The sequence below is a fragment of the Glycine soja genome, chromosome 19, assembly GCF_004193775.1.
Source record: "Glycine soja cultivar W05 chromosome 19, ASM419377v2, whole genome shotgun sequence".
Taxonomy (NCBI): Eukaryota; Viridiplantae; Streptophyta; class Magnoliopsida; order Fabales; family Fabaceae; genus Glycine; species Glycine soja.
Window position 1 is genome coordinate 27,176,405 of NC_041020.1, and position 21,648 is coordinate 27,198,052.

A 21,648-nucleotide genomic window follows, 5' to 3' on the forward strand; every position below is an offset into this window, starting at 1 on the left:
AATTTCCGCTCAGCGCCAAACTCGCGCTAAGCCTGGAAGGTGACAAACGACTCGCTGAGCGAGCTGATGACATGCTGAGCGCGTGCCTGCATGACAGATTCCCTTCTGGATTCCTCCTATCCGCTAAGTGCGTTGATGCCTTGCTTAGTGGATGACACTCGCTAAGCGCATTGAGCTCGCTTAGCGAGACATCAACTTTAACACTTCTTCAAAATAACTCCTTTTTGCCTGAAATTGAAGAGAAATTGACATTAATTCCATACACAAGGCTTCTACTGAACACAGATAAAAACAAAGCAAAATTTATTTACAATCCTACAAATAGAACCATAAATTGGGGAAAATATATACATTTTGTAAAAGTTTTCTATACAAAAGTTAGTCGTATAAGACGACTAACAATATGAACTTTTGATTGACTTGTGTATGTCAAAGATTAAGCATATACCACGTGGTGTCACATGTGTTCTCAAGTTTTGCAAAAAAACAAAGTGCCACCCATTTGTTGTCTCACCCTCGACAATGGCAAATGCCAATGGAAATATGTTGTTAGCACCATCTTGTGAAACTACAACTAACAACGTCCCTTTATATCTTTCATATAGCCATGTTCCATTGATTTGCACAATGGGTTTACAAAATGCAAACACATCAATGCATGCCTTAAATGACCAAAAAAGTCAATGGATTATGACCTTGTTTCGGATTGGTTGGTTGGACTCGTCCAGTGCAGGAATAGTTTGAATCCTGACAATTGTCCAGTGCAATATGTTGTATGACTCTTCCCAATTACCGTATACCTGCTCGATGACCTATTATTTTGTCAGCCATGCTTTACGATATGTGATGGTGTATCCAAACTCTTGTCTTACAAATGCGATAAATGTAGGAATGGTTAGTTGCTCATTTTCTTCAACCATTGCAAGGATATTGTTGCCTACAAGTTTCGAATCCACCTTATTGTGATCTTGTGAAATGGTTGGCACGACGCATGTGTGAGGCCTTCTATCTTTCTAATTTCCCAAACTTTTAGATTTTTTCTTTTGAACGCTCTAAGTTTCCACTAGCACCCTTCAGTTGGGCAACATAAAACCCATGTATCCTCCGCACACCTCTTGGATTTGAAAGTTACATGGTTCTTAATGTGCCATATTTTTATGGTGTGTTTCGGGTCCTCCAATTGAGGAAATCACTGACTAACATACAACTCATCATTGTGCGAGTCAGATTGTTGTTGTTGGTCCAAAAAATGCCTATAGTCGGGGTTGTTAGGCACTTGGTTGTCACCAACATCAGCGCCATTTCGGACGCTCTAAGTTTCCACTAGCACCCTTGAGTTGGGCAACATAAGACCCATGTATCCTTCGCACACCTCTTGGATTTGAAAGTTACATGGTTCTTAATGTTCCACATTTTTACGGCGTTTCAGGTCCTCTAATTGACAAAATCGCTGACCAACATACAACTCATTATCGTGCAAGTTAGATTGTTGTTGTTGGTCCAAAAAATGCCTATAGTCAGGGTTGTCAGGCACTTGATTGTCACTAACATCAGCGCTATTTGGAGATGGACGATAGACATTTTTAGTTGATGTTTTCGGGAAAAGGAACTGTATGTCATTATCGTTGTTGTTGTTGTTGTTGTTGTTGTTGTCCGCCAAAATTTTGTCTTCGTCGTCATTGAAGTCACCAACTACTTCATCCGGTAACCCATTTTGAGCATGATAGTCATGTGACATTTCGTTGCTTTCAGACTGAGCAACATGGATATCAGTAGTTGGGTCGACATTTAGTTGGGAGTGCTCATTTAGTTGGGGAGTCGTCTCATAGTAGTTTAATGATCCACCAAGCAATTGTGTCTATGAAGTAATGTGGGTATCGAATTCGGTGGGTTCAAAATGAGAGACGTAATAATCATTTTTGGTCGTGATGGGATTGGTGTGTAAGAGGATGGGCATTCATGGTAGGTTTGAGTATGGTAGTCAGTGTATGATGCTTCGTGAATTTGTGGTGATTGAACGGTTGTTTCGACATTGGCGATAGAAGAAGGTTGTTGTTCGTATTGTACGAGCAACTGAAAGCCACTTAAGCATTGGTGTCAGTTATAGACATCAAACATGCCACCAATATCCTTATCGTCACTAATGGTAACAACCTAGTAATTGAACATGTCAGACCCAACAGAAATGGGGTATCGATAAATGATTGTGGTTATGGTTTGACCTTGGTTTATGCCCATCTTGCATTGGATTTTTTTTTCAAGGCATTGAAGGTCATACCTCACCTCATTGAAACAAGTACCTTGTTTCCACCTTTAAACTGAATGCCCTTGTCACAGTCGACTACATAAGCATCGTAGTAGACTTCGGCAGGGACGTTCTCATTTCTGCTTGCCATGGTGACTAAGATTGATTACGTTTGGAGAGTGAGAATGATTTGGTTTGGAGAGTGAGAGTGATTTGGTTAAATACTGAGAGTGATTTGGTTTGGAGACTGAGAGTGATTTGCTTTGGAGACTGGGAGTGATTTGGTTTGGAGACTGATATTGATTTGGTTTGGAGACTCACAGTGATTTGGTTTGGAGACTTAGAGTGATTTGGAACTTCTGTTGTAAAGTGTTTTCTGTGTGTAGAAGAATATGTTCGAAAACCTATTTATAGTGTTGTGGCTATGGATAGATCCAACGGTCATCATCGCACCGACAATTTTAACAGTCCAAATTGCATCCATAGGGTCATGAATAGTGCACCAATAGTTTTTGTGGTCAAAATTGCTTTAACAATGCTATGAACAGTGCATCGACAGTTTTTGCGATCGAAAATTGATCTATAGTATCATGAACAGTGTTCTGCTCCGCAAAGTGATGTGAATAGTGTTTTGATGCGCACAGTGACGCGAACAGTGTTTCGATACGCATAGTATCACTATAGGATTCCCGACATGAACAATACGTGAACAGTAAGTGAACAGTGGCACACACAAATTTTTTCCGCCTATAAAAACTTTCGCAGACAACTTATTTCATTCACCTATTTTTTTTTAATATCAGCAACTAAATTTTGAATCGAGACAATTATAAAAATGTAACTTTTGTTTTACAGGGACAACCACCAATAATGTTATGGAAACAAGATTGTCACCATTAATCATCGAGCTTCAAAGATACAAAACATGGTAAGTACGAATTGGATGATATTATAACCTTTTCCTGTGGTGACAATTATAAAAATGTAACTTTTGTTTTACAGGGACAACCACTAATAATCATTTCCTATTATCATTCGATGTTCGCTCCTCATCCTTTAATTGAGTCATTGCTTACTCATACTGGGTTTGCTGATGTGGCAAAATTATGCCACTTCAAAATTGATCATCATCTAGCGACTGCACTTGTTGAGCAATGGAGACCAGAGACGCACATTTTTCATCTTCCTGTTGGAGAATGTACAATTACACTGGAGGATGTAGCACTACAACTTGGCATAAAGGTCGACGGTAGGCCAATCATTGGTGCAACCTGCTATGATTGGGAGGAAATGTGTGAACAATATTTGGGTGTTGTTCCACCAAAGGGAGAAGCAATAGTAGGCTCTGCCATTAAGCTTAAGTGGTTGCAAGATAATATGCCACTGCTTCACTTGGAACCGACACAACAGTAGTTAGAAGCACATTGTAGAGCTTACATTTTGCAGCTAATTGGTGGGGTTTTAATGCCATACAAGATGGGAAATCAGGTTCATTTGATGTACCTCACTGTGTTGGTTGATCTCGACCGAGTCAGGTGGTATAGTTGGGGCTCTACTTGTCTGGCAACGATGTACAGAGAAATGTGTAGTGCCACTGACCCTGATGCCAAAACCATGGGTAGCTGTGCGTCATTGTTGCAATCTGGGGTATGGTATCGCATGCTCTTCATTGCAGCAAGAGTTAATTGAACACCATCGTATCCGTTGGTTACGAGGTAATATGAATCTCAAATTCATTGTTATATGATTACCATAGTATCAATTAAATGAATAATTTTTCATTTATTAGTTAAAGTGGCGATGGATTAAGCTTTACTGATACACCACATAGAGATGTCATTGGTTATAGAATGAGATTAGACAACATGACAGCTGAACAGGAAATAAATAAAGTATAGGTTACATAAAAATAATGTTGAGTTTTGTGTTTTTAATAATTAAGTAATTATTCATTTCGTATTATTTCAGTTCTTGTGGAACCATATCTCCACTTTTTGGATGCTTTGGAGTTGACAGCTTTCGTAGACTCCTCCATATGGACAGCCTGCACCCTCTAATTTGTTTCTTGATAGTAGAATAGCAGCAAGAAGATAGAGTTAAACTTCAATTCCGCCTTCGATAAGACATAACAGATCCCCCAAGAAACATGGACAAACTTCACAAAATCGACATGCGAGGTCGAACTAACACAAACTAGGCGGAAAAACATGCAAAGTGGATAAGGTATTGGCAACAACGTCAATCAATGGTTTTACAGGGACGACCTATTATAGGGCATGCAAAGTATTCTCAGGAATACATGGCATAGTATCAAAGTAATACTATTTTTTTTAAATATGCAAATGCCATTGAATTGAGAAACTGGTCAATCGTCAAGGGAAAAATCAAAGTCCAAATTGACAACACTTTGTAATTTGCACATGTCTCTACAAAATTAAATATCTCCCCAACAAAATTGACAACTCAGAATCTCCTTTTCAATCTGAAAATTATAATGGACGTATGTTGCATCAGTTACCAAGGAAAAATCACAGTCTAAATTGATAACACTCTGCAATTTGCACACGTCTCTAAAAAATTAAATGTCTCACCAACAAAATTGACATAAAATGGACAACTAAGAATCTCTTTTTCACACTCAAAATTATAATGGACGTTTGCTGCATCAGGTACTAGGGAAAAACCACAGTCCAAATTGACAACACTCTACAATTTGCACACGTCTCTAAAAAATTAAATGTCTCACCAACAAAACTTACATAAAATGGACAACTCAAAATCTCTTTTTCACCCTCAAAATTATAATGGACATTTGCTGCATCAAGTAGCAGGGAAAATTGACAATACTCTGTAATTTGCACACGTCTCTAAAAAATTAAATGTCTACCTCACCAGCAAAATTGACATAAAATGGACAACTCATAATCTTCTTTTCACTTTGAAAATCATAATGGAAGTCTACTGCATTAGGTACCAGGGAAAAATCAAAATTGGATTCCAGAGAAGCCTTTAGCAAGAACACAATTCTAACCTTATGAGGTTCCAATACACATCAACGGGGCAAAATGCTCATACAACTATAAATAACACTAAACACCCTCAATACAACCGCACAATTTCACATAACATACCTTCATAAACCAAATTCAATCTTAATACTATGACATTCTTGGGAGAAACTAGCAGTTGGACCATTGCTAACTCGAGATTAGCCTTCATTTTTCCAAATGGATCAATCACTCACAACCAAACTGGTGTTTATTTTCAAAGTCCCACTCCAACACCAATGTGAGTTCCTAATGACTATTCTTTTGAGACATTCAAGAGTAGAATGCACAACACCCTTAAGCTAACCAACAATCAATTAGTGGATGAAATCTACTACCGACAGTCATTCATAGATGCAGGTCAGCAATATTTTTTTCAATCTCTACAATTGAAAAATATGATGATGTTTACACAATGTTAATGTGCAATAAGCAATATCCCATGTGTTGGCCCTATAAAATTATTATGTACCATCAATAGAACACCGGATGGTATACTTAACCTACTTCAATCAACCATTACTTCTACTCATGATGCAATGTTGTATTACAATGAGAAGTGGAACATACCACGCCAAGGTGGGTTTTTGGGTTACTCCTTCACTGGAACAAACCCAATAAGATTTGACATTCCTTTGAGACGCAACATCAAGAAACTCAAGGATGTCATCAAGCAAGTTGCACCTCTAAGGGTTCTCCCTTATGGAATTCACGAATCACAGGTGGTCAAACGATTGTTCTTTCGACAGCTAGACCATACTAAATAGTCTGATCGTTGGTTAACTTGAATTTGGTTTGTGAAGGTATGTTGTGTGGAATTGTGTGATTTTGATGAGGGTGTTTTGTGTTATTTATAGTTGTCTGAACATTTTGTCCCATTAATGTGTATTGGAATCTCATAAGGTTAGAATGGTGTTTCTGCTAAAGGCTTGTTTGAAATCCAATGTTGATTGAGACATGTCATTATTTTATATAGTGCATAGTGAAATAGTCTTGTCAATTTAATTTTAGTTTTGTTGGTGAAACATTTATTGTTTTTCCAAAGACGTGTGTAAATTGTAAAGTGTTGTCAATTTCGACTAGGATTTTACCTTGCTACTTAGTGCAGCAGACGCCCATTATAACTTTCAGACTAAAAAGAGATTCTTGAGTTTTCAAGTTAATGTTAGTTTTGTTGGTGAAACATTTTTTTAGAGACGCGTGAAAATTGCAAAGTGTTGTCAATTCAACTGGGATTTTACCCTGCTACCTGGTGCAACAGACGTAAATTATAACTTTCAGACTAAAAAAGCGATTATGAGTTATCAATTTTATGTCAGTTTTGTTGGTGAAGCATTTTTTTCAGAGACGTGTGCAAATTGTAAAGTGTTGTCAATTTCAACTGTGATTATACCCTACTACCTGGTGCAACAGATGTCCATTATAACTTTCAGACTAAAAAAGAGTTGTGAGTTGTCAATTTTATGTCAATTTTGTTAGTGAAATATTTTTTTTAGAGACATGTGCAAACTGCAAAGTGTTGTCAATTTTGACTGTGATTTTACCCTGCTACCTGGTGCAACAGACATCCATTATAACTTTCAGACTAAAAAAGAGATTGTGAGTTGTCAATTTTATGTTAGTTTTGTTGGTTAAACATTTTTTTCAGAGAAGTGAGCAAATTGCAAAGTGTTGTCAATTTCGACTGTGATTTTACACTGCTACCTAGTGTAACAGAAGTCCTTTATAACTTTTAGACTAAAAAAGAGATTGTGAGTTGTCAATTTAATGCTAGTTTTGTTGGTGAAACATTTTTTTTCTAGAGACGTGTGTATTGTGATGTTACCATGCTACCTGTTGCTCTAGAAGTGGGTAAACTGGAAATTTTTAACATAAACTCAAAGAAACAATTTATTTCATTATGTAAAGTGGTCACCGAACACTAACATAGGGCACCACGGGAAAACCTCAAAGTAGAAACAACTATAAGACATGAATCATCCCTAGATTACCAATCTCGTCTGAATATTATTTCATGGGAAGGAGACATGTTATTTTCTTTCGACCCGAAAGAGAAGTTAGTATCACTACCATGGTTTTTGACCCAACAACTCTCTCATGCATCTTATAGGTTCTCAAGATTGGAGGTTGAGTCATGTTGGTTGTTTGGTGGGTTATTGTTGTCACAAATTATGGCAAATAACTCCACAAATGGTCGTGTTGGGTTGCTATTAAAAATGTTGAACATTTGTTGAACATCAGCATCATCTCCCAAAATAAAACATGTGTACATATATGATTGTCTTGGCTCAAATATGGGGCATCGAAAGTGGATATGTTGGTGTGGTTCAATGTTTAGTTTTTGGTGAATAAGTTCAAGCAATTGTGTAAAGGTTATGACCTTGTTGACCATGAAAGTTTTTGTATTGTTACTAATGAAGGTGATGCCCTCATTAGTGTTGCAGATTTGGCCGTTGTAGTAAACACAAACATATGTAGTTGGGTGACACATTGTGGTAGGGGTTGAGATGAATATTTGAAAGTTCTACGGATGTCTTTAGCTGGTAGTGGTATTTATAAAATTTGTGTTTAGTTGGTTGACTCATTAGTGTTCACTGTGCATTCACATGCACTGGTAAATGACATGTGAGTCTATCTAACACATGGGCTCGAGATGTGATAAGGGTGAGTACATTGAACAGTAATAATAAAAAAAAATATATTGTTGGCCACTTAAACATTGTTTGAAGGGTCAAAATCATGGTTTTTTTTTGTTTTTTTTCTTCATTTGAGGTTGTTGTCGATGATAGTGTTGCATGGTATATTCTTTTTAGGATTCTTTGGGATGGAAACTAAGAAAAAAATGTGACACAAATATTTTTAATGTATTGGAGATAATTTTAAAAAATTGCATAACATGACCACTTAAACATTGTTTAAAGGATTGAAATCATAGTTTTTTTCAATTTTTTTGACTTAATTTGAGGTCGTTGTAGATGAAACTGTTGCATGATATATTTTTTGTTTTTAGATTCTTTGACGTGAAAATTAAGAAAAAAGATGTGCCATGCTGCCTTTTGTAACAAGTAGATCCAACGGTGGAAAAAAGTTTTGCACCGTGCAATACCTATGCTACTTTCCCATGCTAGAAGGCATCACAAAGAATATATCTAGTCTTTTACCTAGTTGGTCACTATACCTCTTTTTTCACACTATGGATATTTTTTATATTTTAAAACTCTTAATGTAATTCCTTAACTTTTTCTCCTTGTTTCAAGATTCTTTCTGTTTTTGATTTTCGAGGTAAGTTCATTTGTCTTGATATTTTTTTTGAAAAAAAGGCAATTAAGTGTTTGTATTTTCGTCTTGTTATTTTTGTCAAACATTTAATGAATTCATAAAAAATAAGGTTTTTTTATATTTTTTTTTATTTTGTTTGATCTAGGTATGATTTTCATATGGATTTGTGTTTCTACCTATCTTGATTTTGGATCCAAGTTTAATTTTTAATTGAGCTTGCATTGATCAAATAAAAAAAAAGAGAAAATCATAGAAAACAAAAGAAATTTATGGACATTTAAAGTTGTCCAAAATTATTTAATTCATTTTAGCAAACACAATTCCCGATGATTTTTAATGGTCAAAAAGTTAATTGTCACTAAACATAATATAATTAAGGTCAAGTCATCATTTAACGGTGCTATTTGATGATAGACTAAAAATATTACTAAAATAAAAATTTAGGAACTAAGAATGATAAAAAAAAAATTGTTTAAAAACTAATGTATTTGGTTTGCATTTTCATTTTCTGTTTTTGTTTCCTGTTTTCATTTTCTGAAAACTCTTTTCATTTTCAAAAGATTAAAATTCTGAAAACATGTTTGGTTTGACTTCTTGTTTTTTGCTTTCAAGAAATAAAAACACTGAAAATGTGTTTTCAAAAGGAAATATATTTATAGATTTGCTTAAAATTATATTCCTTGTCACTGTGTTTTCATTTTACCCAAAATGAAGTTCTTGGTTTCAATTGAAAACGAGATTTTATTTTTTCCAATTTTTGCTTCGTTTGGGAAAATATTTTCACTGAAAATTAGGGGTGGGTAAGCAGGTTGGCTTGCCCTGCGTAAGGTCCACCCGCATAAGCCTGCATTGGCAGTGGACCGGGCTAGCCCGCGCTGCATTCTTGCACAGACCAAATAAATTGGTCTGCCCCAGTCCCGCGGACCTCGCGGGTTAAACGGGCCGATCCGCAGGCCTAGTTTTGAAAGAATTTTAATTTCAATAAAAATACAACACAATCAAATTAAGTTCAATACAAATATAAATAAAATCTTAACAATTAGTCAATTACATAAATAAAATAAATAATGTCTTAACAAAAGAAAATCCAAGCAATAAATCTAAAATATGAAACTTAAACATCTCCAACAACAAATAATTCCATATTTGAAATAATAAAATCCTAATGCGAACAATCCGCGGACCCCGCAGGCCAAACCCGCATAGTCCGTGGATTAAGCGGGGCGGGCCCAAAAATATGACATCACCATGGACCGTTTAAAAAAATTGGTCTGTTACCTGTACGGACCGCGGACCAATCCATGGACCTAGGCCCGTTTACCCACCCCTACTAAAAATGGAAACAGAAATCCAACCAAACACATTTCTATCACCGTTTTCTATTTCCAGTAAAAATGAAAACAGAAAACAACCAAACCAAACACCCCTTAGAGACCAAAAGTATAATTAATTCTTTTAAAATTTTAAAATTAAAAACAAAAAAATCACCCGCATCAACACCTTAGTAAGTAATATCAAAAAGATAAAAAGTAACATAAAAAAATAAAAAATATTTTTATATAAAAAAATAGTAGTATCATAGTAAACGATTCATATGACACTGTCTATATCTTTAATATGCTAAGTATTTCACCCGTGGCCAATATCTATCATTACCTTATCTCCCGTGATTCTGTCGAACCTCCATTGTCTGTTGTTGTCCACGCAGTGATACAAGGAAAATTTAACCTTTCTTTTTTCATTTGCCATATGATTTGATATCACACTAACTCAAACCTACTATGATGAAGATTTTCTCCTCAATTCAACCACGCACCCCACCATTTTCGTTGTACAAGATTTTTCTCTCACACTACTCAAGGTACACTTTTATTTATTTATTTTACTATTATTATTATAACTCAAGGTACACTTTTTCTTCACTCTTGTTCAATTTTCTTGCATGCCCAGTATCCATCTCTAGTTCAAGTTTTCATGTTGTTTACTCTGTCAATTTCAAAACCCCAAAAGAGAGAATCTAGAGGGAGGAGGGAACTCATGGGTTTAATGAGCTTGTGGGGTGTATTTGTGTTTGCGGATGCAGAATTGGAGGAAATACGGTTTCTGGGTTCATGTGAATTGTGAACATTTGCATAAGATTTGTCTTTGAGTTTGGGACTTTGGGTAAAGTACTTGTTTAATAAGTTCCTGTAAGAGCTTATTCGCAACTTTGGGTACTTACATAAGATGAAAAATGAAGAATAATGGTATATCCTCCAATAAATCTTCCAATATTCTATTATAAATATATTAAATAATTAGAAACATAAAAAAATATCAGTACTTTTTAATATATATAGCAAGAGGATTAGCAAGTGGGTGTTGTTGGAGGATCTGAATCATTCTAAAATGAACTTATGCTAACGAATTTTCCTGTGAAATTATTAAAATAAGTTATAAGAGAGCCATTTTTACAAGCTCAAACAAGCTCTTTGAAATGCCGCGTGTGTTTGGAAAAGCTTGTTTACAATAGACTTTTCTTATGTTGTGTAATGTATAGGAGAACTCATGATTTGTCCATAAGTTGTTTTCAGATTATTTCAATAAGCTTTCTAGAATTGCTTATGAACACAACTTATATAAAAACACTTTTAACCCTGTTTTCTCTTCATTTATAGAAACAACTTATACTTAAGTGGTTATATGAGAAGCATTTATTCAACAAGTTGTTTTTCCAAATTTACCCTAAACAACTTCAACTACACCGAAATGTTCTTGTTTTCCTTTTGTTTTCTGTCTTACTGTCTATTAGCAGATGCTAGGATTTTCAATCTCTTATATCTGTTTTCTATTTTTCTTCCTTCTGATATTATAGAAACTTGAAATTTTTTCCTTCTTATGAAATATTTTACATCAGGACTCAACTTTCTTTTCCTACAAAGGTCTTCTTTTGCCAGGCAAAATCTGGTTAGCATTACTTTTTTCTTTTTAGATGTTGCCATTGGCATGAGGTTTATGTAATATTCTAATAAGCATAAACCTTCAAGATGGTGCTTTTTACTCAGGCACAGACGGATCATTGAATTTAGAAGTGGTGTCTCCCACTCTGTTAGTAGCAGAAAAGGAAGAAGCCAAGGCTGTGTTGACTTTGTTTTTAAAGAAACAAGGTTTGAGCAATGCTATTGCCACTAGAACCAGCAAGAAGTCAGATCATTTTATTGATCACCTTGTCTCAAGGCTTCACTCTAAACACAAATCTTGGTATCTTGCAGGTTTGTCACAACAATTAGTTACTCTATTTCATGACTTTCGTCCACGTTGGATCCTGCTAATCACAATTTCATTGACATGAACAGGGAGAGAGCTAACGACTCTAGAGATCAGGGACACACTTATCCCTTATCTTGAATCTCTTTTCGAAGAGCATGGAGACATCCTAGTGAATGTAGTGGAAAACTATCCAAATCCACCTGGTAAGGATAAATCAGCTGTGCCGATTCCTCCTTCTAATCCAGTGTCAGACTCTAAGAAGCTTAAAGCTGTGTCTCGAGTGAGTGAGACAGACCCAGATGGTGGCAATCTTCGCCCTCATATTGTCTATCTCATGGACCTTGGTATGGATATTGAGCAGATTAGGAGTATCACACGACGATTTCCATCTTTTGCCTACTATAGCTTGGAGGGTAAAATTAAGCCAGTGGTTGAGTTTTTTCTTGAACTTGGAGTGCCAAAAGAGAACATTCTTACTATCCTCACTAAAAGACCTCAATTATGTGGAATCAGTCTATCTGAAAATCTTAAACCCACCATGAAGTTCTTTGAATCTTTGGGTGTTGACAAAAACCAATGGCCAAAGGTGATCTATCGCTTCCCAGCACTGCTAACTTATAGCAGGCCGAAAGTGATGGAAAGCATAGATTTTCTCCTTGAATTAGGCCTCTCAGAAGAGAGTATAGGTAAGATTTTAACTCGCTGCCCCAACATTGTTAGTTACAGTGTAGAGGACAATCTCCGACCCACGGCTAAGTACTTCCATTCTTTGGGGGTTGAAGTTGGCGTTCTTCTCTTCAGATGCCCTCAAAATTTTGGTCTTAGCATTGAGAACAACCTAAAGCCTGCAACAGAATTTTTCTTGGAGCGGGGATACACTTTGGAAGAAATTGGGACCATGATTTCAAGATATGGAGCCTTGTATACTTTCAGCTTGACTGAAAATTTGATTCCAAAATGGGATTTCTTCTTGACCACAGGTTACCCAAAATCTGAGTTGGTTAAGTTCCCTCAATATTTTGGATACAATTTAGAGGAAAGGGTTAAACCTAGATTCACAATTATGAAAAAATATGGAGTGAAGTTACTGCTGAATCAGGTTCTTTCACTGTCAAGCAGCAACTTTGATGAAGCCTTGAAAAAGAAAATGAAGAAAATGCAAGTTAGTTAGGATTCTAGTCATAGCAGCAAACTTGCTCAATCAGATATTGAAAAATGAGACTTTCAGGCAATGTTTCTGGTTAGAAAAGATGCTCAACTTCAAGATTTTTGTTTTCGGGGTATCAATGACACAATGGCTGCAAATTTATGAGAACTGAAAAGTTGCAGTTATACTAGAACATGATCAAATAGATAGCTCTTGAAACCAAAATATAGTTCATGCCCATGAATTAAGCTGTATTGGAGTGATTTAGAGCATGTTAGCTGCTGAATTCACAACTTGTAACCAGGTCTTTTTACATGAATGACACTTACCCTGGTTAGCTCTACTTGCCAATTGCTGCTGTATGTGATTGATTTTTATCTCCTTATATTAACCAGGTCTTTCTTGTGTCATTTCATTTTAAATACAGATTATAAACCTTTTGGAAACTCTGATGGATACTGATATGAGCGTTTACTCTATAGTGTTGGAATTTGCATTCTTTTATAGCTCCTTTTACAAACATGTAGTAAAAGGCTGGGAAACAAAATGTAAAATGTATGTTGTTACTGTTTTCCAAATGATATTGTTAAACAGTCATTCTTTTGGATGGAATATAGATACTACCGATATATTCATGCACATAGATTTAGAGAGTTAAATAAAAATGCATAAAAAATTAGAGTTGTGGAAGTGTGGGGTTCTCTCTCGGCTTATCTGCGTTCCCGTCTCCACCCAGGTTTCAATCTTCCTGAAATTCTGATTTAATTTCTTCTCCGAGTGCTTTCTTTAATTCTTTTCTTATTATATCAGTAATTTAGTTTAACGAATTTTCTTCACCATGATACATGGGTAGATACTTAAAAATTTAAGAAATACGTGTTAACGTGTGCATTTGTTAGAAACTCATTGTTAGAATGTATGGAAAAAAAAAAACGGATTGTTAGAATATATGAAAAAAATATTCAATAGTATCTTGATTATATTTATGCTATCTTAAATGATTATTTGTGTGCATTTGTTGTTTTAATTTGAAAGTGTGCACTGCCTGAGCCAAAGTGCCTATAACAAATAAAATAATAAATAATGTTATTTGCTTTACTTGTTTAATTAAACAGGATTTGGAAATTGAAATGGATGAGGCAATTAGTAAACTCCTTTCCGATGATGTTATTGTTAGTGGTGATGAAATTGAGAAAGATGATGTTGAAAATGAATATGATGAACCCGATAATAAGAAGAAAAAAAAAAAGGAAAAGCTCGCAACATTTGAATGTTGGAGATTTTATACAAGGATTGGTGTGGGTAAGCAAGGAAAGGAGAAGGTAGAAATTCAACTATAATTAAAGGTGTAAAACCTATTGGATGCGGCATAAGTGATTAGTAGTTTTGGCCCTTTAAATATATAACAGATTTTATTTCTAATTATGTGAATAGAATAAAATAATATTAATGGGAAAATGAGTTACCCCTTAATTGATACTCTATTTCTTTGGGGATAACTAATAAATCTCTTGACTTTGAACTGAAGTGACACAGTGTTTTGAAAAAAGAAAAAATTAGAGTTGTCAATATATGATAGATGTCCTGTATAATATGTGAATATATCATCACCCATAATTTTATTATATGAAAAACTACTTAAGAGAAAGTAATAGTTTGATGATTAAATTTGTGGTTTATTCAACAACCAAACGAAACAAGAAAACATGTAATGCTATAAAGTTCGGATTAAATCAGACTTTTTTTTGAAACAGGATTAAACTAGACTAAGTTCAATATTGACAAAAAAAAACTGCGTCTAAGGAGTAATTTTAATTGTTTTTATTTTAGTAATTTATGGTGTAATTGTAATTTTTTAATTGACTAACTTCTTTTTTTAATTAAGTAAATTTAGTTTCATTATCATTTTTATGCTCAAAGTTTTACAATTTTCATTTTCTATTTAAAATATTCACAAAGTGAATTGATTAAACTATTTTAAATCTTTTTCTATTTAAAACTCACTAACTATCAAATTTCATTCAAAATAGAAAATTTCACATTTTCCTCGTTAAATCCTAATTTTTTATTGCAAAACATATTTACTAAATTTTAAATTTATAAACATTTAATGTTATTTTATATTTTAAATCTATAAAGAAAAACCAAAATGTTGGTATAATGAAGCATATTTATTTAATAGTTTTAGGTAAAAACAATTATCAATAGGACCAAATCTATAAAGTTTTAAAAATAGATCAACGTTTCACAATATGGAAGTTTAATATCTTCTATGCATAATTTAAAGTAAAGAAACTAAAAGTATTACTATTTTTTAAGTTAAAAAAAAAGAGAGAAAAATAGCACAAATGCACAATTCATTGAGTAACCCTGTAACGGCCCATCCTCATAAGCAAAAAATCAAACACCAAAATGGCATCGTTTTAGTGGTGAGAACTAGGGAAAGAAAAACACGTACAATGAAATGAAATAGAAGAAAAACCCTTCACTCATTCGCCGAACCCTGAAGAATACTGCTTTCTGAACCCGTGATAGTGAACGCGAAGAACACCTTCCTCTTCGCACTTAGCATAGTCGCATAGTTCTGAAATTCGACGCTCAGAGTAAGTTATTTGAATCTCTACATTTGTGTTCTAAGAATGCCTTTTTCTCTTTTGGGTTTTTGTTTATGGATTAACTTTACTTTTAAGTCTATTTTAGTTGTGAATTCTTTAAATAAGTTCTGATTTTAGTGCGTCTGTTCTGTGTTGTAGACCCATTAGTTTTCAAAAGATTTGAGGTGTAAAATAAGATAATATAATTGCAAGCTGTTATTATCCCTCAAAGTGTAATGTTTTTAACATTAGCTTCAATAAAATCCCATTGACCATTCCTGAATGCGATTCCAATTTCAAAACATATATTTGAACTCATTTGTATGCTTATTTTGGTTTTCAGTTGCTATTCGGCGCCAATATAACTAAACTGGGAACTCCTTCTATATTACTTTGAAAAAATACTGTGAACAAAAGTCTGTCTAAGCATTTAATTGTTTTTTTTTTTTATCAGCCTATAAATTAAAATGCATTAAAGATGGCACAAGGGGTACCCAACCCTTTACAGATCGCTAATTAACAACCAGAAACAAACTTATACAGCGACATATACATATATGACTGTCCCACCAAAACACTTAATACCCCTAATTCCAATTTGCTGCCCAGCGGCATGACTTTTGTATTGTAATTCCCTTGTTTTACCATTTGAAGAGCTTCTTTATTCACATTGCCTCCAAACAGTACCTTCAGTGGTTGTTATACACGTAACAGGACACTTGTAGCAGCCCTTGTGTATCTTGTTCCACATCTTTTTTTTTTTTACCTTTCAGGCTGCTCATCTGTGTTGCTACAGGTTCCTTAGGCATAGCATTGGCTCCACTGACCCTTGATCGTATGAATATGGAAATCCTACCACCTTTGATTTTAGCCTGGACCGTGCTCTCAAAATGATCAAGTCTATGACTTGCTCAGCATTCACTTCTGCATTATTAAACACAGTTGCCTTCCTTTGTAACGATAATGACCAGATTGTTGATAACCCAACTGTCCACCAAATTTCCCTCCCTAAAAAGTTGAGACCATGTTGCCAAAAGTGTGGCCTGCACTCTATTGGTAATGCCAATTCAAGTCCAATCCAAGAGTAGCATTTCTTCCAAATCTGGTATGAAACTTCAAATGAAAAAGTAAGATGGTTTGCCGATTCCTCCTTTTCTTAGCAGAATTGCAGAATGTACATCTGTCATCACCATACAAGCCACCAATATTTGTCTTGAGGATTTTTCCTTAGTTTGTATCCTATCCAAAGATAATCTCCAAGAAAAAGCCAGCACTTTAGGTGGTTCAGGAATCTTCCACAGTCATTTAAAGAAAGCTGCATCTTCATTAGTTGTCTGATTGTGCAACATAGCATATGCATCCCTAACCAAATACACATGTCATACCGCCTTTCCATTTCCTCCTATATCTGAAATCTCTTTTCGGATTTGTTGTGTTTTTCTTCTTTATTTCTGCATAGTAACCAAATAGATAAAACAATGCTTAGCTTCAATCAATGACTAGAATGAGCAAAAGATCGTTTTTGTTATGTTCAACTGCAAGATCTTGGGATGGGGAGAGGGATAGGTGGCTTAGTGGATGATGAATGGATCTAGTGTCAAGGGGAGTTCCCTGTGGCTTTGACAATTCATGTATGATCTGATAGTCAACGTGTTCTTCTCTTTTATAAATAAAAATAGTCCTCTCTACCTGTCTATGTGTGTGTGTGTGTGTGTGTGTGTATAGTGTTCTAATTGATGCATTGGCATTTGGTAGTTTGGTAGAACCTTGACTAAGTCTATGATTGAATTGAATTGCATTGGTTTTAAGTAATCATGAATGATACTTACATTGGCTTCTGAATTCTCACACTAAAAGTCTAAAACTGCAACTTCTCTTTTGATTCGACACTTACTTGTTCTCTGTCTCCCTGTCTCATACTACTTTCTATCCCTTTTCAATCTCACTATTTTATACAGTTGGTGAATCCAGAGGTGAAAGTTTATTTTTTGAATTGTGAGGTAGATTGACCAAATAAACAGAGTCAAAAATGAAGATGGTAACTGCTTTCACCGGCAACATGAAGGTAATTAAATTTTCAAGAACTTGTGTAGTTAGGTACTTAGGTTGTACAGATAGGCATAGGGTTTGTCAAAAGGGACCCCCCTCCACCAATGGTTAGATAAGTCTTAGTAATATATGCTATATGCTAAAACTGCATCATTTTTTGAATTCAATTTTCATAGTTATTTTCACTTTATTCTCAGAAAGCTGCTGCTGGACTTAGACGCATTAATCTTGATGGTCTTCGATGGAGGGTTTTTGATGCAAAGGGCCAGGTGAGTCTGCAGCTTTTTTCTTGATCCTTCTCTTGAAAGCTAACATAGAGTGACTATGTGCCCATGATATGATGTTTCTGATGTCAAGTTAAAGCAGTTTTCCTGGAGTGTAGGATTAAAAAAAGTAGTGTTGAACTCAAAACACACGTCATAGTTTCATTTTGGTTATGTTTGGACTGATGCATTGGAAATGGATGGAATGGAACCAAATGGAATAGAATCACATCAATTGCCATTGTTTGGCATGTTTAAAATAGGAGATACTTCTATTTTCTCTCCCCTAGTGCAGGATGCAATTGGGTGGAACTAAGTTATTATGCATTCTCCTTAATCATCATTCTGTTCACTTCTATATGGGTGAATATTTTTTATATTCCATCTTAGATTATTCAATTGTGTGGCAATTTTATTCTAATTCATTCCACACCACTCTATCCCATTCTACCCATCATTAGATATGCAAACATTGCCTTTGTGATTCCTTATGCATTTTTTTAGCATTTGCATATCACAAAAGTATAAAATGTGAGAGTGGTTAATGAAATTCTTTGCAAACATTCAGCTCATTGGCTTGCATATCATGTAAGACTGGGATTGAAAGTCAAATCCTATGAGGAGTTATCAACAGAATAAGACAATTCAATTTCATGGAGGTTCGTTTCATTTGATATCATCCAGAATGAATATCGATCTTTTGCAATATCTAGTTATAAAGTCAGCTCCGAAGGGATCATATAATTTGCCTAAATTATCACTACTAGTTACTTCTCCGGAGGATATAACCATTACTCAGTTTTAGTGAAGCCTTTTGAAACAAATTATTCCATGAATAAGTTACAACATATAATCAAATGCCAATTGAGTTCATACCGACGGCTAGCCAAGCTTCTATCATCTTGCACACTTTTGATTGGCATTTAGAGTGTAATCAATTACTGAGCAATTTGCTTATTTGTCTTGAGACCATTTTGCTAATACAAGTGTTCCTTTTATATAGGTTCTTGGGAGGTTAGCATCTCAAATAGCTACTGTAGTTCAAGGAAAGGATAAGCCAACTTACACACCTAATCGTGATGATGGAGACATGTGCATTGTTCTTAATGCAAAAGATATTTGTGTGACTGGGAGAAAACTTACAGACAAGGTCTACTACTGGCATACAGGGCAAGTGCTTTGCATTTGTACTATTAGATAGAAGTGATGAAATATTATTTGATAGTTTTGGGCTCCTTATAAATCAAATGGTTTTTTTCTGGTTAAGATGCCTATCTTCTATGTTCTTCCAATTGTATTTTCATTGCCGTTTTTTATTTGGTTTCATATGCTCTTTAATTTTCAGTATTATCCAGTCTATTTTGACATTAGGTCACTGTATGTAGGTATATTGGCCACCTCAAGCAAAGGACTCTAAAGGATCAAATGGCCAAAGACCCTACTGAAGTCATTCGCAAAGCTGTTCTGCGTATGCTCCCTAGAAACAAACTACGTGATGTAAGTGCTACCTAGACCACTGTTTTGTTTTTTGGGTGGGATTTTGAGCTGAATATGGAATTTTGACTTCGTTGCTAGTTGTTTAGAATGAGAGTTTTTTTTTTTTTTTTTTCATGTTTGGTTTGGATATTTCAAGGTAGAATATCATTTGAGACAAAAAAAAAAAAAGAAAATCCTTTGAACAATATGCAATGACATTCTAAGGATGGTAGTTGGTAGGTTAAGATTCCAGAATTGTTTCCTCTTGTGGGAATCAAATCTTACAGAAGTTACTAATGGGTAGCTGTTGTGGTGGACAAAATCTTGAGGTTTAACAATGGTTTTCCATAAAGATACCTACAAGCAACATTACACATTTATTTACCAAGTGCATCCCATGATTTTAAAAAAGATCTCTACTTTTATACTTCCAAATTAATTGTAACTATAAAACCCAAACAAATTCAAAACTTTAAAAATCTATTCTTTCAGCCTCAATTCTTTTACAATATCTAACCCACACAGTCCCATTATAATTTGAAGCCAAAGTGTAGATGGAAAGGTGGATGGGTGGTAATAGAAAGGTTATTATATCAAAGACAAAAGTTTGCCCCATTGCAAGGTTAGGGTATGCCGCAAGCCTAGTGTAGATGACCTACCAATGAAAAGGAATTGAACCCATGACCTTTTCTGTTGTCTTTTGATGTTGATCGATCTACTAGTCGTGCCAAGTGCCAAACCTTGTTGGCTAATTCAGGAATTGTTCCTTTTATTTATCATTTAATCCAACAGTATTGCTTTAGTACTTTACTAGCACTCAGGTTCTGAAAAAGAGAATAGGATTGGGGAATACTGTTATCAGTGCGTATAAAAATCATCAGGACATTATCATAAATGTCCAAAGATGAAGTATCATTGACCCTTTGGTAAAGGATGGTTTTCTTAATAGCTTGTGGTTTTCAATTATTTTTATTTTCATTTGGTTAGAACTTTTTCTGATATTTTTTGTTCCTTATAATATTGAATAACTGATATTGTAAGTTGTATTTACTTGCATTATTGTTAATGGATATAGGACAGGGATCGAAAATTAAGGATCTTTCCTGGCAGTGAGCACCCGTTTGTTGATCGCCCACTTGAACCTTATGTGATGCCTCCTAGAAGTGTACGAGAAATGAGGCCGCGAGCAAGGCGTGCCATGATTCGAGCACAGAAGAAGGCTGAGCAGCAACAACAGAAGGCTGATGGAATGAAGAAGGGCAAAAATGGAGAAGCACAGGAAGAAAGTGCATGAAGATGCAATTTTGCTCAAGAAAGATGACACTGACCATTGGTTATGGTTGAAATTTGAAGCCATATATGTCTCTGTTAGCAATCCTACAATGCCCTATTGAATTGTGTTTGAAATTTTTTTATTTTACAAGTCTTTTAGTAAGAGCATAGCTTAAGAGCATGATTGATTCACATTAGCCGTTTCGTGCGTCCTTTTCAGTAATAATTTTCTTAAGTTCAAGCTTAGAAGTTTAGACTAACTAGCATTTTGGTCGTCAGCTACTTCCTTCACTGTCAAACAGTGCCACAGTGCATTCAAGTTGTCGAAATTGCTTTTCTGTGTTTTCTCTTCCCTTGTTAGTGGTTAATGGTTTTTCCTTGGTAATATCTCTTTGCAAGTCAATATTATTCATTTGAATCTTTGGCTATTCCTTGATTTAGATATGACTTCAGTATGTTTGTAGTTGTTCAAATTTGTGCACTTTTAATTTTGGTCCCCTAATTAGAAATATGTTATTTTTAGTCTCTTAAATTTATGAAATATTTTTTTAATCTCCCAAAATGAATTTGAAGACTTAAAAGAGCAGATCTTTAGTCTCCAAAATGAAATTGGGAAACTAAAAACATTTCATGAATTTGAAGGATTAAAGAGAAATTTTTTAATTGGGGAAACCAAAAAGTGCCCCAAATTTAAAGGCCTTTAGATATTTGATGTCACCGCCTTACTCTGCTATTGGCATTCAACTTTTATTGTAAGCACGTATTGATTATTGGCATTTTAACATCCACAAGATGTGCACGTATACAATTTTCTTTTTGGTACATTTTGTTTTTGTACGTGTGCACGTATACGAGTAGTACAATGTAATATGATGTTGTCTTTTGCATTTTTTTAATACTGTAGGTTATTTGCGTCAGGCTGCATAAATTAGTAACAAGAACTAGGACAAGCTACTCATTTCTAATTTAAATGCTATACTTTAACAAATATTTATTTACATCTCAATTATAATTTAATATTCTGCCA

The 21,648-nt window shown here is 34.8% G+C and overlaps 4 protein-coding genes across 6 annotated transcripts; 3 read left to right on the top strand and 1 right to left on the bottom strand.

The window, feature by feature from the left end:
- Positions 1-1,399: 1,399 nt before the first annotated feature.
- On the bottom strand, positions 1,400-2,396 carry LOC114398671 (TBC1 domain family member 5 homolog A-like). The gene is made up of 2 exons (XM_028360844.1): positions 2,301-2,396; positions 1,400-1,858 (listed from the first exon to the last, which is right to left on the bottom strand). Exons 1-2 carry the CDS (start codon positions 2,394-2,396, stop codon positions 1,400-1,402), a joined length of 555 nt encoding a protein of 184 aa, XP_028216645.1.
- Positions 2,397-3,283: 887 nt separating this feature from the next.
- Positions 3,284-3,658, top strand: LOC114398672 (protein MAIN-LIKE 2-like). Its single transcript, XM_028360845.1, has one exon. It carries the CDS (start codon positions 3,284-3,286, stop codon positions 3,656-3,658), a length of 375 nt encoding a protein of 124 aa, XP_028216646.1.
- A 6,537-nt stretch (positions 3,659-10,195) lies between these two features.
- Positions 10,196-13,446, top strand: LOC114400817 (transcription termination factor MTERF5, chloroplastic-like). Of its 2 annotated transcripts, none has more exons than XM_028363455.1 (4): positions 10,196-10,432; positions 11,468-11,517; positions 11,598-11,822; positions 11,907-13,446. In XM_028363455.1, exons 1-4 carry the CDS (start codon positions 10,353-10,355, stop codon positions 12,989-12,991), a joined length of 1,440 nt encoding a protein of 479 aa, XP_028219256.1. In that variant the 5' UTR covers positions 10,196-10,352; the 3' UTR covers positions 12,992-13,446. The 2 variants fall into 2 exon arrangements, with proteins under 2 accessions (XP_028219256.1, XP_028219258.1); XM_028363457.1 differs by having other exon boundaries at positions 10,197-10,432; positions 11,616-11,822.
- Positions 13,447-15,355: 1,909 nt separating this feature from the next.
- LOC114398248 (50S ribosomal protein L13-like) lies at positions 15,356-21,039 on the top strand. 2 transcript variants are annotated; one of them, XM_028360427.1, is made up of 6 exons: positions 15,356-15,570; positions 17,566-17,626; positions 17,808-17,879; positions 18,877-19,043; positions 19,259-19,370; positions 20,425-21,039. In XM_028360427.1, exons 2-6 carry the CDS (start codon positions 17,591-17,593, stop codon positions 20,641-20,643), a joined length of 606 nt encoding a protein of 201 aa, XP_028216228.1. In that variant the 5' UTR covers positions 15,356-15,570; positions 17,566-17,590; the 3' UTR covers positions 20,644-21,039. The 2 variants fall into 2 exon arrangements, with proteins under 2 accessions (XP_028216228.1, XP_028216227.1); XM_028360426.1 differs by having other exon boundaries at positions 15,357-15,570; positions 17,520-17,626; positions 20,425-21,006.
- Positions 21,040-21,648: the final 609 nt, after the last annotated feature.